This window comes from Myotis daubentonii, chromosome 5, assembly GCF_963259705.1.
Source record: "Myotis daubentonii chromosome 5, mMyoDau2.1, whole genome shotgun sequence".
NCBI lineage: Eukaryota > Metazoa > Chordata > Mammalia > Chiroptera > Vespertilionidae > Myotis > Myotis daubentonii.
Genome location: NC_081844.1, coordinates 76,714,955 through 76,733,891, shown reverse-complemented (window position 1 = coordinate 76,733,891; position 18,937 = coordinate 76,714,955). Strand labels below are relative to the sequence as shown.

Sequence of the window (18,937 nt, the reverse complement as noted above, 5' to 3'; positions counted from 1 at the left end):
GATCAAGCCTGCAACCCAGGCATGTGCCCCTGACAGGAATCGAATCTGGGACCCTTCAGTCCACAGGCTGACATTCTATCCACTGAGCCAAACCAGCTAGGGTCTTATTCTCTTTTTCAAGAAGATGAGAGTAGAAGTATGCTTAGAAATTATTTTAGTTATCTTCGTAATGGTATTAATTTTAACTGTATCAGGTGTTACAATGTTTTGTTTTGTATTCCTAATTCAACAGTGTGCAAATATTGGGCCAGCAGATTACAATTATGATGAAACTATTAGTACATTACGGTACGCTAACCGTGCTAAGAATATTAAAAATAAAGCTAGAATTAATGAAGATCCAAAGGATGCTTTACTTCGTCAATTTCAGAAAGAAATAGAAGAACTGAAAAAAAAGCTTGAGGAAGGTAACTTTCCCCCAAATGTTAATCTTAATGTTGGCTAAAAATATGTTGCTTTACCACTAAGTGTACTAATAAAAACCACCTATTAAAAATTCTTTGCACCTCTAACATTGATATTTAAAGGAATATTTCTGCTTGCTCACTTGATACATACTTTAGCATTTTCATATTAAGTAAGCTCAAGTAAATGTATATAATGTTTGTTATGTGATTTAAAAACTTTACTTAATTTAAACCTCTATCTTAATCCCAATGACCTTTTGTAGATTTTATATGACCACTTATTAAATAATTAATTTTTATTTGTCTCTGTATAAGAGCAAATTCTACCATATATTTATTTATTTATTTATTTTTGTTCAGTAGTCAAGAGTCTTTATTAGACAGGAGGTGGGACTTCCATCTCAGAGGAATCTTAGCTCAGACGACACAGGAGGAACCGGGATGGGATGGGACGGGAGCAAGGGCGAAGCCCAGTATTATCCCAGGGGCTCTGGGTGCAGTGGGCTGTGCGGGCTGGAGGCTGGGGTCTCCCCACTTCCATCCCCCTCAAAGGCTTCTTGGAGGAGGCAGTCAACTTAGTAGAATTTAGCCTCATCTTTCAGTCAATCCAGGAAGGCTTCTTAGAGGAAACCCAGACCAACTGGTGAAACAGGTTCTCCTTTTTGGTACAGGCAAGTAGGTGCCTGATCAAGGCCAGTTCCTTCCTTCCTGGGGTGTGGGGAGCTGTGCCCGGGAAAGGGTACAGTGAAGGGCTGCCAGAAACCAGGAGTCCGACGCACAGCTGTGGGGGTCAGTCCTTTCCTGCCCCATCTAGGGCTGGGAGCCAGCAGCTTGGAGGCCCCCACAGTTCACTTCTCCAAGGGCTTTAAAACCTTTCAAATCAGTCAGGTCAAGCCAAGGGTCAGAGAACTGGTGCGTCAGCAGTACAGATCTTGGGTAGACATTGGGAAGGACTTCCCAAGATAGAAATAAGCAAGATCATAGAATTTCATCGAGCCCAAGGTGCCCATCCACGCTCTTAGGCGCTGTCCTTTCGGGCCCTTCCCGCCCATAGAGCACCTCGGCCCTGGGTCCTGGGTGCCAGGGCTCAGCAGGCGCCGGGGCAGGGTCACCCACCCGAAGGCCTCGACGGAGCAGAGGTGAGGCGGGAAGAGCGTGCCTCACCTTCCCAGGGACCGCCTCAGCCTCTGCTGTGGCTCTCTATACCATATATTTAGATGACTATGACCAGAGTTCCTTGTGATAGATATTAGTCACTGTTGTTTGAAGTACAGAAAGCTATCACCAAGTTTACTATAAGTAAAATTCACTGCATAGTCTTCACATAGCTTTCATACTTAAATTTGAACATGAGGTTCTCTTTTGTAAATTCTTTCCTAACGATAATATTATTATTTTTTTAAAATATATTTTATTGATTTTTTACAGAGAGAAGGGAGAGAGATAGAGAGTTAGAAACATCGATGAGAGAGAAACATCGATCAGCTGCCTCCTGAACATCCCCCACTGGGGAAGTGCCCGCAACCCAGGCACATGCCCTTGACCGGAATCGAACCCGGGACCCTTCAGTCCGCAGGCCGACGCTCTATCCACTGAGCCAAACCGGTTTCGGCTCCTAACGATAATATTAGAAGGTTAGCTAGTTTGAAGACCTTATTCATGCGGTTGAGAAATTTACCATCTCTAAGTGCCCAGTGACTTCCTGTACCTTCATGCCAAGCACCAATTGGCATAGGGCTCCTTTGCATACCAGGTACACCAGAGGGCTTTGAAACTGCCTCTTTTCAGTCTGTGGGAAGACTGGTTAGATCAGATGTGAAATCAAGAGATGCCAATATCACAAATGTTTGGAGAAGGTGCTGATTCAGTACACTTGAGTGAGATTATTGAGGAAAAGCAGTTGTAATTGACCTGCCTCTTAGGATAATGAAATTTGGTGTTTTAAGTGTGACCACTAGGTGGTATTTATAGTCAGTATATTTTAAAATTTTTAAATTTCTTAGATTTGTTAATGTTGAGTATATCTTTATTTTGCTGACTTATCTTTATTTACATTTATTTATTGTGGTAAAATATACATAACATAAAATTTACCATTTTAACTATTTTTAAGTATATTAAATAAGTTCACATTGTTCTGCAACCATTACCATCATCCATCTCTAACTTTATAGTCATCCCAAAATGAAACTCTGTCCCCATTAAACACTAACTCCCCATCACCTTTTCTCCCTCAGCACCTGGTAGCCACTATTTTACTTTCTATCTCTGAATTGACTATTCTAGGTACCTCATATAAGTAAAATCATAATATGTGTCCTTTTGTGTCAGGCTTATTTTATTTAGCACGAATCCTCAAGGTTCATCCATATTGTAACATGTATCAGAATTTCCTTCCTTTTTAAGGCTGAATAATATTCTGTTGTATGTATATACCACATTTAAAAAAAATGTTTTAATTTTTTTTTTAAGGGAGAGGGAGAAACATTGATGTGAGAGAAACATTGATCAGTTGCCTTCTGTATGCACCCCAACCTGGGGTCAAACCCGAAACCTGGGCATGTGCCCTGACTGGGAATCAAACTGGAGACCTTTTGGTGCATGGAAATATGCTCAACCATCTGAGCTTCACCGGCTAGGGCTATTCCACATTTTGTTTATTCGTTTATCTGTCAATGGGCACTGGGTGGCTTCTGACTTTTGACTGTTGTGGATAATGCTGTTATGAATGTGGGTATACAAATACCTGTTCAAGTCCTGATTTCAATTCTTTTGGGCATACACCCAGAATTGGAATTGCTGGATCATATGGAAATGCTAATTTTATTTTTAACACATTTCATTTTATTTATACTCCTAGGACATTTGTTTTTGTAGAAGAGTTGACAGAGTTTTATAATCTGGTTAATAGAATTGATCATAACAACAATAAAAAGTAGGCAAAAATATTTAAAAATTATTTTTTTAACTTTTTATTTTGAAATAATTTTAGACTTATAGAAAACTTGCAAATATAGTGAAAGTTCCAAATACCCATCACCCAGCTTCCCTGATGTTAATATCCTGTATAATAAAAGCCTAATATGCTAAGTGTCCGACCGCTCATTCGACCAGTCGCTATGACACGCACTGACCACCAGGGGGCAGGCGCTCCAACCGGTAGGTTAGCTTGCTTCACACGTCCTAGAGCCCTCCCTTGGTTCCTCCCCAGCAGGCCAGTCTCCTAGTAACCTCCCTATCCTCTAAAATATTTCTTCTAATTAATTTCAATGTGCATGAATCCATCCACCTGGCCTCTAGTCTTACATAATCATAGAACAGTTAATGAAACAAGGTAATTTACATTGATACAAACTTAACTAATCTAAAGATCTTAAAATTTTTTAGGCCCTACCAGTAAAACAGTTTTATTTCATTTTAAAATAGTCATTTATGTGAAGATCTTATTTAAATTTTGACAGTTTTCCCTCTCATGCCCTTTTTCTCTAGTCTAGTATCTAATCTAGGATCACACTGTGCATTTAGTTGTCTTTTTAATTTCATCCAGTCTCCAGTTCCTCAGTCTCTTTTTGTCTTTCATGCTCTTAACACTTTCGAAAAGTACTGGTCATATATTTGTAAAATGTTCCTCAATTTGGGTTTGTCAGTAGTTCTCTGATAATTATTCTGCAAGGTTTCTATACTATAAATCTATTACTTACTTTATTTTCTCCTTTATAACTAATATGCATCTGTGGGGAGCCACTTTGAGACTATACGAAGCTCCTGATTCTTACACTTTCTCCCACTGATTTTAGCATCCATCAAGAGTTCTTGCCTGAAAGAGTAACTCTGTGGCATTTGGTCATTGGTGACTCTCTTTCCATCATTTCTTCTGATGTTTAGTGTTTGGAATTCTGTTGTATGGAAGAGCGCTCCCTTCTCCTTCGCTATTTATTCAGTGATTTATATGCTAGTGGCCCTGTGCACGAATCTGTGCGAGAGTAGCTCGCTGCTGCTTGCCTCAGCTGGCTGCCCTGCCCACTGCTGCTCTTTGCCTGCTGCATCGCCCTCCTGTAGCTCTCCCCTCCTGCTGACCATTTGCATATTACCTCTTTATTATATAGGATGTCAGTATGGATATTTGTGGTTTATGATACAGTAATAATATATATCTTATTGCTCAAATTGTTCCAGCTTTGGCCATTAGGAACTCCTACAGAGTTGTTCCTATATCATTTCAGTATGCTCCCATTAGTTTTTTTGTTTACTTAAGCACTTCCTTATTTTCTGGCACCACAGGTGTTTTGCGCTCATTTTGTATTTTCTCTATCCCAGCCTAAAAATCAGCTATTTCTCCCTGGGTCCTTTCATTGGAGAATGGTATTTAGAAACCAAAATTTTAGTATTAGGTGTGTTCATTGCTACTGAGGTGCCATTGTTTCTGGGCCCAAAGAACAAAACATTTTTATAAAAAATACATATTTCATTGATTTTTTACAGAGAGGAAGGGAGAGGGATAGAGAGTTAGAAACATCAATGAGAGAGAAGCATCGATCAGCTGCCTCCTGCACATCCCCTACTGGGAATGTACCTGCAACCAAGGTACAAGCCCTTGACCAGAATCGAACCTGGGACCCTTCAATCCCCAGGCCGGCGCTCTATCCAGTGAACCAAACCAGCTAGGGCCAAAATATTTTTTAATGAATTCCTTCTCCAAAGACTCTGTGATCTCTTTCCATCCTTTATTTACAGGTTCAAGTATTATATTATTGTGATTAGTGTATATTTTACTTTTTCTTCCAATTACTTTTGTTTTCTTAGACATTTCATATATGGATAGTGGTATTTTTAAATAACTATTTTGACTGTAATATAGTACTGACCTTCATTAATATTAGTTTGATTATTCCCTTTTATTTGATTTTTGGGGTTTTTTAAGTTAACAAAATCTTTGTACAAATGAGTCCTTTTGAAATATTTATTGTGATGTAGTTCTAAAAGTGGAATCACTATGTTAGATGATAGTTTATGGCTCTTAAGAAATATGCAGGTTGAGTGAATTATTTAAAATCTTAAACAGAAAACTGAAGAGAAAATGCTCCCTCAAAGTGATCACATTTTTAAAAGACTGAAATAATTGTAACATGTAATTTTATATATATTTAGAGCTGTAATTTATTATTTAAATGGATAAGAATTTAATTTCTCTTTAGGAAATTTAAAAATAAAGTCTGTGTGTATATCATATCTGTTTCTGAAGTTAGCATATCTGATATGCTGTTTAGGAATTTTAATGCAAGGTTTGTTTAGAGCAACAAAAACTTAATGGAATAAGTGATGTAGGGATTTTCTATATAGCCAATGACCTGGTGCAGAATAAAAATCATTGTAATAAATTTGTATTCAAGGGGAAGAAATATCAGGCTCTGATATCAGTGGGTCAGAAGAAGATGATGATGAAGAGGGTGAGGTTGGAGAAGATGGAGAGAAAAGGAAAAAAAGAAGAGGTAAGTTCTTTTTAGTTCTAGAAATTACCTTAGATTGCTACTTAATGATTGCTTAACATTCTCAAGGAAGTTGAGTGCATGCCTTTTATTTTGCCATTTTTAGTTACGGTAGCAAGTCAAACAGGAAGTATGACATATACCTGGTTAACTTTTTATTATTATTTTCTGTATTATTTTTCCTCCTGTACTTCTCTGTTTATAACTGAATTAGAATACCATATGTTCTGTTTTTATTTTAAAATTTAGAATTGTAAGTCAGTGATAGTGGATATACTATTTTATACCATTTTATAATTTCATGTAAGGTTTCAATTTTATATGGGGACTTTTATGTACGTTATGAACCTAAACTTTTTAGGAACTTAGGATAATGTGGAGTTTTTCTCAAGTATAATTAGGCTTTCGAAGTCATTGAATTTTTTAATAAATTTGTATAAGGATTCTAATTTTTCAATTTGATTTTTTCTTTATAAAATGTACTTTCATTCTCACTCTGTTATGTGCCATTTATTGCTAAGAACAAATTAACATTGTTTATTGTGATAAAGATATGGATAACATGCAAAAGAGAGAGACATGTTAAATGGTCTACATTAAAAATTTTTTTACCGTAAATGTTTATTTATTTTGGAACTCTCTTCCATTAACATGGGTCATTGTTTTCAAGCTGGTGCATATTTTGCTTGTCTTATTAAAATTATCGTAATCAGGGCAAGATGTTCAAGTGCACATCTTTTGCCATTGCCTAGCTGCCTGCACCCACCCTTTAGGAGATGGGGGTCATTAAAGTAAACTTAACATTGAAAAATAAATGATCTTGCTGAAAATAAACCCGTTACTGCTTGATCAGGACTCCAGAATTCACAAATGATAAAGATTTTATAACTTCAAAAGACAGGAAAAGCATGATTTAGAGCAGGAGTTGGCAAAATATAGTCTGCTGGCCAAATTCAGCCTACCACATGTTTTTGTAAATGAAATTTTGTTAAACAGCCATGCTTAATTTGTTTATATGTTGTCTATGACTGGCTGCTTTCACATGGGACTGTATGGCTCTCACAATCTAAACACTTATTATCTGTACCTTTACAGAAAATGTTTGCCAAACCCTGACTTAGAGAATCACTTTTGTGTGCATACCTATTTCTTATTTATTGATTTGAGAGAGAGAGAGAGAGAGAGAGAGAGAGAGAGAGAGAGAGAGAGAGAGAGAAAGAAACAGAGAAACATCTGTGTGAGACAGAAATGTGAATCCCTTGCCTCCCTAACATCTACCGACCAGTAATTGAACCTGCAACCTGGGCATGTACCCTGACAGGGAATTGAACCAGGACCTTTTGGTGCACAAGACAGGGCTCAAACAACTGAGCCCCACTGACCAGGCCATCCCTGTTTTTCACAAAATAAATTATTCAAAGCTAAAGCAGATAATAGATTTATTAAAAATAAAATTTTAGCCGAAACCGGTTTGGCTCAGTGGATAGAGCGTCGGCCTGCGGACTGAAAGGTCCCAGGTTCGATTCCGGCCAAGGGCATGTACCTGGGTTGCGGGCACATCCCCAGTAGGAGATGTGCAGGAGGCAGCTGATCGATGTTTATCTCTCATCGATGTTTCTAACTCTCTATCTCTCTCCCTTCCTCTCTGTAAAAAAATCAATAAAATATATTAAAAAAATAAAATAAAATAAATTTTTAAATAGCAAAAAAATATTTAATAGTAAAATACCTTCCTTTCAGGCTTAGAAATTTTATTTTTTTTAAAAAATATTTTATTGATTTTTTACAGAGAAGAAGGGAGAGAGATAGAGAGTTAGAAACATCGATGAGAGAGAAACATCGATCAGCTGCCTCCTGCACATCTCCTACTGGGGATGTGCCCGCAACCCAGGTACATGCCCTTGGCCGGAATCGAACCTGGGACCTTTCAGTCCGCAGGCCGACGCTCTATCCACTGAGCCAAACCGGTTTCGGCAGAAATTTTAAAATGTTCAGTGAGCTTTTTAAAGTTTGACCATGAAACCTTAAAACATACATAATTATATCTATATCTAATAGTGTGATGTTTTAAAGGAGAATGAGTGAAATTGGAGACAAACCAACCTGTCTATAATGTAAGGCAATTTATCATTTTATAAGTTTAATTATGCATGACTTCAGATCTTAAAACTCAGTTCCTTTAACTTATCAACCTAACTAGTTTAAATAAACTTAAATGTCACCAAATGACTTACTGATTTTTTTATTCTTGTCATTCCAACCCTCTGAATTACTGTGTTTTAGGTGAATAGTGGGGTTTGCCCACAGTAGATGCTTAAAGGAATACAGTTTCTAATTCTGCATGGCTTTGATAGTAGAGCATATTGGCTAGACTCCCAAGACTGGTTTTGAGGGAAAGTAAGTTTTGGTTCTTTAATACAAAGCTTGATTGTCTTTTACAATTCTCTCTCTGGAACTGGATTTTTCTGTGTATGTATTCCTTTTCTTGTTTCCTTTTTCTTTGGTTCCCGTTGGGCTCATTTCTTTGTCTTCCAGGCAGTAGCAGCAGCAGTAGTTCAGACTCCACATGTTCTGTCATAGAGAAACCTCTGGATAAGTTCTTGCCTAGTGAGTGGTAGCTCTTAAGTTCTCTAACGGAGCTTTGGCTTTTTCATAACCCGTGGGCTTCATTTGAGGAATGCTGCACTGCTCCCTGTCATGACCTAAAGAATACATGTTGGACTTCCCAGTAAACAAAGCATGTGATAACCTCCCCCTTCATTGCTTCCAGTAACCTGTAATTGTTAAAACATACACTTAAATTTATGTTCGAGATGATGGAAGAGAGATTCATGCTTTTGCAATTGAGATAATGTAAAGAGAGCTAGTAAGCTGTATAAAAGAATACTTCTTACGGTTCCTTTTCATGTTTCATGGCTTCATGACAAATTTCTAATCCTTGTCAGTATAATGGACATGTAGTAACAAATCCTGACTTTCTAAAACTCAGGATGAAATACAGTGCCAATTATAACATGTCTTACAGTTTATAAAGGTTTTAGGCTTTGGTGTTTTAATCTTAGGGTAGCTTAAGAGTGAAAGCGCCCAAATAAATAAATAAAAAGTAAAATTTGAAGCAAGTGAAGATAAATTGAATAGTACTAGTGTTTTATATCAAATGGCCATTTATATCTAAATTACCTGGTTGATTTTAAGAAATTTTCTAATGTATGATTATAGAAATCACATCCACAAGAAATTGTTTATGCATTATCTGTTGATTTATTTCAAACCTAAAGACTTTTTCTTAAACCTTAATTATTTATATTTCATTTTCAGAAGAAAAGGGAATTGATGCTTTCTTGTACTAGCTTTCAGCTTACTGTCTTTTAAAGCATTATCTATATATTTACCTTTAGAAACCAATAGCAAAAACATTTGATTATTGTTCTTATGCCTTGAGCTTTCTAGAGAAAGAATTCCAAGAATATTAGGAATTGTATTCTCTATTGACAATTCTTAAATTTTACCAAAAACAGTTAATTTCAGAGGAAACATAAAATACATGACATTGCTTTAGAAACCATATAGAGGTATTATTTTGTATTATAAACTCTGAAATACAAGAAAATATCTGAGTGGGAGGCATTAATTTTCTTTTTTAAAATTTACCTTAATCCTTAAAGACTAGTTATATGAAAGTCTATTATGAAATGAGTTGTACTTTGTTCAGTTCAAGCGGTTTGTGCACCTGGCACATAACATTAAGTTCTTTTTTTGTGATGTGGGTGTGCTGATGAAGTACAGAGATGGTTGTCCCAGCATGATTGCTATGTGTAACTTGTATGTACTTTCCCTTTAAAAAATATGAATGGCCTTTTTATTTAGGTGTTCTTTGCTTGAATCATCAATTGATTATTTACTTCTATAGAATCATTGTAATTATCCTTAATGGGCCACTAATAGATTGAATGCAAGTTTGTGATTTACAGGTGTACTTCACTTTATGTAATAAATGTTTTTGGTATGTATGTTTCTTTTCCTGAAAAAATTGCCCTTAAATCAAGTTGGGAAATCAAATGTATTGAGAGAGATCTTGCTTTTTAAAAGAATTCTTCATTAAATCCTTTTGTTAATTAAATCATTATTGCAAATTGCTATAATCTAATTTGGGGTTGAATTTTCTTAAAGGGAGGCACACCTGTAACAGTTCCTTACATTGGAAGAACATTGAATTGGGAAATTTTGAAAATGGACAGTGTGAATTTTGCTGCTTTTAACTTATTAAATTGGCTTAATTTTCTGCTTTGCTCTTTTAGAATACTTCTCAGGTCTTAGCAGTTTCCCAATTCCATGTCTACTGTTATTATACCCACATGGTGCTGAACTGTTATATTTGCAGAAGTTTGGGAGTCTGTGAGCTCTTGACATTGAATTGAATTGTAATATTAGACGAAATTAATCTTCCTATTATCTTTGCTTAAATTACATCTCTGATTGTGTTGAATATGCTTTACTTTTTACATAAAACTGCTCTTTCAGTTTTGATAGTGATTTGATTTTTTCTATACTTATACTATAAATAAATGCTATTATACATTTTTCTTTGTTTTACATAAGAAATAATGTTTTTCTTTTTTTCCTCTTCATCTCTGTGCATATGCTTCCTGTCTACGATTTGCTTACTACTTCTTATTGAAAGATCAAGCAGGTTGGTGTGATTGATTTGCACTCCCCATGGTACAATTATTTAAACTATAAAGAACTTTGTCATTTAACTATATTACATTTTTAAAAAAATTTAATGATTTTTTAACAAGGTAAGTATCCACCTTTTGTATTTAAAAAATCAACTTTAGCTTTAAAAAAAAAACTTCCATTTTTTTTCTAAATAATTTTTTAAAATTTATTTCCCTTTTTATTGACTTAAATATTAGGAACATTTTTTTATTTCCAAAAGATCTTTTTAGCAGAACAATTCAGAAGTATTAGATTGACAGTGACAGACACACAGGATGTGCTAGACCTAATTAACAGCAGAGACAAAAATAATGTATCACCAGAACTAGATGGCATAATCTTTTTTCCTAAAATTTTAAAAGACCCATTAAGCCAAATTTTGGAAATACAAATATAAATGATTTCAGGCATTTTTTTTCTTTTCTTTTTTTTTTTTTTTTTAGTGAGGAATCAGATGCTTGGTTGCTTATGCCCATGGGTGTTCATGTAGTGAAAATGAAATTCAATTAACACTTTTCTGAGATTCTTCCCTTTAACTGTACCTTGCCAGTGTCCCCCTTCACAGTTTTGGATAGAGCACATGGCACAGGGCAATTAAAAATATATTTATCTGAAAGTTTGTGCTGAATTCTGTTATGCAGTATTAGAAGCATTTTTTTGTTTGGTTGGTTTTGTTGAATGAAATTTTTTTTTAAATATATTTTATTGATTCTTCACAGAGAGAAAGGGAGAGAGATAGAGAGTTAGAAACATCGATGAGAGAGAAACATCGATCAGCCGCCTCCTGCACATCTCCCACTGGGGATGTGCGCGCAACCCAGGTACATGCCCTTGACCGGAATCGAACCCGGGACCCTTCAGTCCACAGGCCAACGCTCTATCCACTAAGCCAAACCGGTTTCGGCTGTTGAATGAAATTTTAAAAAATTAATGTAAAAGTGACTTTTAGTGATTTCATGTTTTCAAGTGCCTAGTTAGAAGAGTTGGTACATATCTACATTTAGCTTTAAATATTATTTGAAGAGAAATATAATGATTTATTGGAGTAATTCTGGCAATAATATATTGCAAAATACTAGATTTTTGAAACTGAACCTAGCTATATATACATGGTTATTTTTTGAAAATGTTACAAGAGCACAATAAGATCTTTGTTGCTAAAACATCAGTTTGAAAATATTACCTGAATGATTTTTAATAACTAATGCAATTTAATTATAGTAGTAATTCATCAGTAGGCATGTGCTTTTGTATTTCTAAATATAAAATCTTTATTTTATTTTATTGATTTTTTACAGAGAGGAAGGGAGAGGGTTAGAGAGTTAGAATCATCAATGAGAGAGAAACATTGATCAGCTGCCTCCTGCACACCCCTTACTGGGGATGTGCCCGCAACCAAGGTACATGCCCTTGACTGGAATCGAACCTGGGACCCTTCAGTCCGCAAGCCGATGTTCTATCCACTAAGCCAAACCGGTTAGGGCTAAATATAAAATCTTTTTATTCTATTGCCTCTTAATGGGCTTGGAAACTATATGGTGGTTTTGTGTGTGTGTGTGTGTGTGTGTGTGTGTGTGTGTGTGTGTGTGTGTGTGTTTAACATACTATTATTGATTTCAGAAAGGAAGGGACGGGGGAGAGAAACATCAATGATGAGAGAGAATCATTGATCAGTTGCCTCCTGCACGCCCCCTACTGGGGATCGGCCTGCAACTCGGGCATGTGCCCTTGACAGGAATCATACCGGGATCCTCAGTCTGCAGGCTGATGCTCTATCCACTGAGCCAAACCGGCAAGGGTGGAAACTATATGCCTTTAACTGTTGGCAATTAGAAGCCTGGAAGCGTAAAAAAATTAATGTACATATATTGACCAGATCATTTCTTTTATACCATTAATATTCATGTCTTCAGCCGAAACTGGTTTGGCTCAGTGGATAGAGCGTCAGCCTGAGGACTGGGAGGTCCCGGGTTCGATTCCGGTCAAGGGCATGTACCTGGGTTGCGGGCATATCCCCAGTGGGAGATGTGCAGGAGGCAGCTGACCGATGATTCTCTCTCATCGATGTTTCTAACTCTCTATCTCTCTCCCTTCCTCTCTGTGAAAAATCAATAAAATATATTTAAAAAAAATACTTAGATTCCAATACTTTGAAAAAAAAATATTCATGTCTTCACACATACAGGATTGTTGTTTTCTCCCCTTAACATATTTGCTGTTTTTTTTTCTTTAAATATTTGAAATTCTGAGGTAGAAAGGAAGCTATAATTTATTATGCATGCCACTTACATTATACCTGAACCTACACTTTTCCCCCTCAAATTTCTAAGAAATAGTATTATCAATGGGAAATTCTTTGGGAATAGGGATTAGATTACTTTTCTAAATTATCTTTTAATAGTGTTATTCAGAACATTCAATACAGGTGACTGTGCCAAAGAAGCCAATAGAATTAGGTCTACATCCTGACTTTTGGAATGCAATGAATCACACCATACCAGAGCATGAATTTGGATCAGTGCTTTTATTTAATCTTTTATTTAACTTATTTGTTTCATGGCTTAAGTTTGCTTCAGACGTATATTTATTTAGAAATGAAGGGTAATATATTTTAAATTAAACCCTTGGGTTTTTTACTATAATTTTATCCTAAAGAATTGAAGCCTAGGCATGATTCTTTGTCTCATGGTTTCCGAAAGAATATATTCAGATAATATCTATCTCCATCATCATTATTTTTCAGTTCCTTTTCCTTCTTAGCAGGAGGGGTTAGCTTTTGGGTGGAGACATTAACAACTGAGAAAGTCTTCTGGTTTACACTCTTCTGTGGTCCTTGGGAAAGAAGTTAAAAAATACAGAAAGCTCTCAGGAGAGCCTCAGGCCAATTCTATGAAAAGTATGATCATTTTTCTGAAGGAAAGTGTGTTTCAAAGAAAGTATATTTATTACCAGAAATGAAAGATCTTTGACTCAGTTTCATAAGCAGCATAATATGCTAGTTTTATTTTCTCTCTTTGATTTTGCATTTCAACTTCATGATTTTGAAATTCATTCAATAAACTTTTGTTGTTGTTAATCGTCACCCGAGGATATTTTTCCATTGATTTTTAGAGGCAGTGGAAGGGAGGGAGAGAGAGAAACATCGATGTGAGAGACATGTTGATTGATTGCCTCCTGCATGGCCTCAACCAGGGCCAGGTGGAGCCAGCAACTGAGGTATGTTCCCTTGATGAATTGCACTGGGGACCCTACAGCCCCAGAGCCAACACTCTATCCACTGAGCCATACAGGCTAGGGCTCATTCAATAAACTTTTATTGAATGTTTACAACACTCAATTTAGCACTTTTATTCACACTATTATTTGTATATTAAGCACTCTACTTACTAGAATTATAATCAAAGTAATCAATTGGAAACTGTGTTTCCAGCTTGATTATTTTGTAATATTTCTACTTATGCTTAATATTTTACTTAATGTGACAGATTTAGGGTCCTGTGTTTGATATAATAATGAGTTACTTTAGTTTTTCATTTAAAATATGACATCATGACAGCTCAGCAACTATAAAATGCCTGGTTAATTACTATGTAACTGTTATATAATTAGTATAGACTTTTTTCCTTTAAAAGCATACCATGAAATAAAATATTTTCCAGTAATTTTATTAAACAAAATTTTATAAGTACTCTGAAGATATATACTAAAAACTACTTGGTATAAGTTCTGACTGATATTTTTATCTGTTCATTTTATACATATATGTGACTTTTACTTATTTATTTATTTAAATAAATTATAGGGAAGTATTTTGGGAAGCCACTTTATTTTGTACCTGGTTATCAGAAAAAAGTAACTAAATAATCATATTGCTTTTCCCACCATATATGTTATTTTGGGACACACAGATCTGTGTTTTTTTGTTTGTTTGCTTTGGCTTTCCTGTTAATCTTTCTCTTTTTTTTTTCTGCTCATCTGTTTTGCTCCTCTTTTACTTACTTTTGTCCTAATCATTGCACAATTGGAAAACAGTTTGAATTTAGCCATTAGTTTAAAAGTTCTTCTAAGAACATAAAATAAATTATTCATTTGATTTCCTTAAAATGTTAATATTTGATCTTATATTACTGAGGAATGTACCTTTTATAAAAATGAAGAGAATCTACTAGTGTACTGGTCTGAAACACTGACTCTAAAGTGATTGTTGGATAATTGAATGACTCAAACAGGTAAAAAGAAAGTTTCCCCTGATAAGATGGTTGAAATGCAAGCAAAAATTGATGAAGAGAGAAAAGCACTTGAAACAAAGCTTGACATGGAAGAAGAAGAAAGAAACAAGGCTAGGGCTGAATTAGAGAAACGGGAAAAGGATCTTCTTAAGGCCCAGTGAGTATTACTGAATTGACGTAGATTTGTGTTTTAAATTTATTTTATTTTTCCGACTACTATGTATAAGGAAAAAAATTGAATAATAATTAAAAGCTTGATTTTTATCTCCAGAGTAGCTAATAGACGGTTTCATTGTGTATGTTGTATTTCTGAAAATTACATGTTTTGATTATTTCCTCTCTTTGTGGGAGGAAAAAGTTTAAGTGAATTTGAATTAGTTATAGATCAAATAAATCATACAGTAATGAATTATCCAATGATATAATTTGATAGAGATGTTGCATAAACATATTCCTATTTGGAAATTTTGCATCTAAACTCATTAAATTTTGGTAAATGATATTGGTACAATAGTAGATAATCGATGAATATAGAGTATTCTCATTTTAATCAACAGACAAGAGCATCAGTCTTTGCTAGAGAAATTATCCGCACTGGAGAAGAAGGTAATTGTTGGTGGTGTTGATTTATTGGCGAAAGCTGAGGAACAAGAGAAACTTCTTGAAGAATCTAATATGGAACTGGAAGAAAGGAGGAAAAGAGCAGAGCAACTTCGAAGAGAATTGGAGGAAAAAGAGGTATCTTTTTGGTTCTGGTTGACATTTTTTTTCTAGAGAAAAGCTAAATATAATTTTTTTTTTTTTATAAATATATTTTATTGATTTTTTACAGAGAGGAAGAGAGAGAGATAAAGAGTTAGAAACATCAATGAGAGAGAAACATCGATCAGCTGCCTCCCGCACATCTCCTACTGGGGATATGCCCGCAACCCAGGTACATGCCCCTGACCGGAATCGAACCTGGGACCCTTCAGTCCGCAGGCCGAGGCTCTATCCACTGAGCCAAACCGGTTTCGGCGCTAAATATAATTTTAATAACATTTTAAAGCAGATCCGTGGGTTGCTTTGAAGATGGCTGCTAAACATATTATTTGTTAAATATGCATATAAGCACAACCAACAGACGCAAGACACTGGGGGCGAGGAGGCGAGGGCAAGCGCCAGGGTGGGGGTGGGGAGGCGGGGGTGGGGTGGGGAGGTAAGTGGGGCGGGGAAGAGACATATATACTATTTGTAATACCTTAAACAATAAAATTTAAAAAATAAATTTGTGATTTAAAGAATAAATTATTCTGAAGTTTATCAATTTTTCTCATAGCAAGAACGCTTGGATATTGAAGAAAAATATACCAGTTTGCAAGAGGAAGCACAGGGAAAGACCAAAAAATTAAAGAAAGTTTGGACTATGCTGATGGCTGCAAAGTCAGAGGTTGGTCTCTTAGAAATTTCCTACTAATGTAGTTCTGAATTTTAAAAAAATAATTATTTTATTAAGTATGATTAAGAATCCGAAAGGAATCATGTGTGCTTACAATTTTAAAGAAATAAAAATTTATCCTTGATTTGCAGTTTTTAATTTTAGCTCTTAAATTTCTGACCTTAACTAATAATGTGAAAAAGACATTGTGAGGCCCTGGCCAATGTGGTTCAGTTGGTTGGAGCATCGTCCTGTATATCAAAAGGTGGTGGGTTTGATTCCCTGTCAGGGTGCGTACAAGAGACAACTGGTTGATGTTTCTCTCACATCGATGTTTGTTTCTCTCTCTCTCTCTCTCTCTCTCTCTCTCTCTCTCTCTCTCTCTCTCAAATAAAATACAATAAAATAAGACATTGTTAGTGTCATTCTGTCCATTGTTTTAGTGAAAGAACTGGGTAAGCCCTTACCGGGTTTCTATGTCAGATTGAACTATTTTGTATTTAAAATCTTGTTTGTCCTTAATATTTTCATTGATTTTCTCATAGATGGCTGATCTCCAACAAGAACATCAGAGGGAAATTGAAGGTCTATTGGAGAACATTCGACAACTTAGCCGGGAGCTTCGGCTTCAGATGCTTGTTATTGATAACTTTATACCTCAGGATTACCAGGTAAGAGGAAAGTTCTCTGACCTAGATATTAGGTCACTTGGCTGGGGTTAAGAAATAAGGAAATATAATTTGTCATTTAATTGGTGGTAAATACTTACATTTCAGTTGTTGAGGATAAAATTTTCTTGAACCAATGCCATAACATTTCACTTTAGCTAATAACTTTTCTTAGTACATAACTCTGTTTGAGTATCTAAGTATCTAAATAAGAACTTCTCAGTCCTTTAGAGAAATCCAGATTCATTTATAGAAGGTGCTTAAATAACATTGTTTCGGTCATCGTTGTTATATCATTGATGAGAAGAAGAAGAAAATTGATTCCCAGCCAGGGCCACTGTCTGTATGGAGTTGGCATGTTTACCTCATGTTTGTATGGGTTTTCTCTGGGTCTTCAGGTTTTCTCCCACATCCCAAAGATGTGCACGTGAAGTGAATGGCATGTCTACATTGCCCCAGTCTGAGTGAGTGTGTGTGTGTGTGTGTGCCCTGTGATGGAAGGGCATCCTGAACAGGGCTGGTTTTCACCTCATGCTCTCAGCTGCTTGGACCAGCTCCAACATCCCGTGAATATTTTTCCTTGAACTGGATGAGCCAATTGGAAAATAATGATCTTAATCTTTCATATATATATATATATAATTATCACATTTATTTCAGTGTTTAATATTAGTAGTTTGGGGTCTTTATTTAGAAGTTTGGTAATGTTTTTGTGACCAGAAATATAGACACTTAACTCTTGTTTATATCAGTTAGCCTATGATAAAATTGGCTTTATTATACATCATTTACCTTAATGTCACAGCTTCCAAGAACCGAACAAAACCTTAAGTGAGGACTTAATGTAGTCACAGTCAGAATCAAGATATAGCTGCTGTTTATTCATTCAGTGTCCTTTATCCTATGAATAAAATAAGCAGAACTCCTGTTGGAACTTTTTCTCCCTGCTTATGGATGCTAATTCTCTGTGTGTGGTTGTGGGGGTAAAATATACATAACATGAAATGTACCATTTTAAGTATTTTTAAGAGTACAATTCACTGACATTACGTATATTCATAATGTTGTACAACCATCATTATTTTCCATTTCCAGACAGATGCTAATCCTTAATACTAATATAATTTAAGAAGCTCAGCCTATATTTTTCTTTACTCAAAATATTCATCTTTCTAGTACATTTTAGTAAACTTTAACATATTGATTTTTAAAAAAATATATATTTTATTGATTTTTACAGAGAGGAAGAGAGAGGGATAGAGAATCAGAAACATCAATGAGAGAGAAACAGTGATCAGCTGCCTCCTGCACACCCCCAACTGGGGATGTGCCTGCAACCAAGGTACATGCCCTTGACCGGAATTGAACCTGGGACCCTTCAGTCCGCAGGCCGATACTCTATCCACTGAGCCAAACAGGTTAGGGCTAACATATTGATTTTTTAAAAATTTACTTTGAATCTCTATACAGCTGTAAGCAGTTTGTCTAAAAATAAGCTGTAGTATTTTTTCCTTTGAACATCAAGTGTATAGAATTAACTTTTGGTTCTTGGTACACTCTCCTTATTGGCCCTGGAAGGCCTCCTTTGATTTAATTTGTTATTTTGTAGTGAACTCATCACCTCAAAACAAAAGCTAGGACCATATAGTAACCTACTTCCAATCAAACGATTCCCTCTTCCTCTTCCCTCCCTTTGCCTCTTCCAACTAAAGGTAACTTTCATTCTGAATCATGTTCTTCATCTCCTTGCTTTTTATTTTTATATAGTTTAATTGCATCTACATATATTTCTTAAAAGCATATATTTTTAAATTTATAACAAGTTTATCATGCAGTACATAATTGAGACAAAATTTCCCCCATAATTTATTAAGATTTTAGTTTCATGAATATTTTTCAGTGTTTTAAGTATTATTAAATATTAAAAGTAGACTATCTTTGACTCTTAAAAGGAAATGATTGAAAACTATGTCCATTGGAATGAAGACATAGGAGAATGGCAGCTAGTGAG

The 18,937-nt window shown here is 35.4% G+C and overlaps 1 protein-coding gene across 4 annotated transcripts in view; it reads left to right on the top strand.

The window, feature by feature from the left end:
- Nucleotides 1-18,937, top strand: part of KIF3A (kinesin family member 3A) — a 46,185-nt gene that overhangs the window by 20,782 nt on the left and 6,466 nt on the right. For 2 of the 4 annotated variants that reach the window (XM_059698356.1, XM_059698354.1), the window contains exons 8-14: nucleotides 233-407; nucleotides 5,798-5,903; nucleotides 14,840-14,998; nucleotides 15,399-15,579; nucleotides 16,160-16,270; nucleotides 16,804-16,929; nucleotides 18,879-18,932. In XM_059698356.1, coding sequence (XP_059554339.1) covers nucleotides 233-407; nucleotides 5,798-5,903; nucleotides 14,840-14,998; nucleotides 15,399-15,579; nucleotides 16,160-16,270; nucleotides 16,804-16,929; nucleotides 18,879-18,932 — 912 coding nt within the window. Of the gene's footprint in view, nucleotides 1-232; nucleotides 408-5,797; nucleotides 5,904-8,428; nucleotides 8,501-10,574; nucleotides 10,584-14,839; nucleotides 14,999-15,398; nucleotides 15,580-16,159; nucleotides 16,271-16,803; nucleotides 16,930-18,878; nucleotides 18,933-18,937 lie in introns of all 4 variants that reach the window. The other 2 variants (XM_059698357.1, XM_059698355.1) reach the window with 2 other exon arrangements.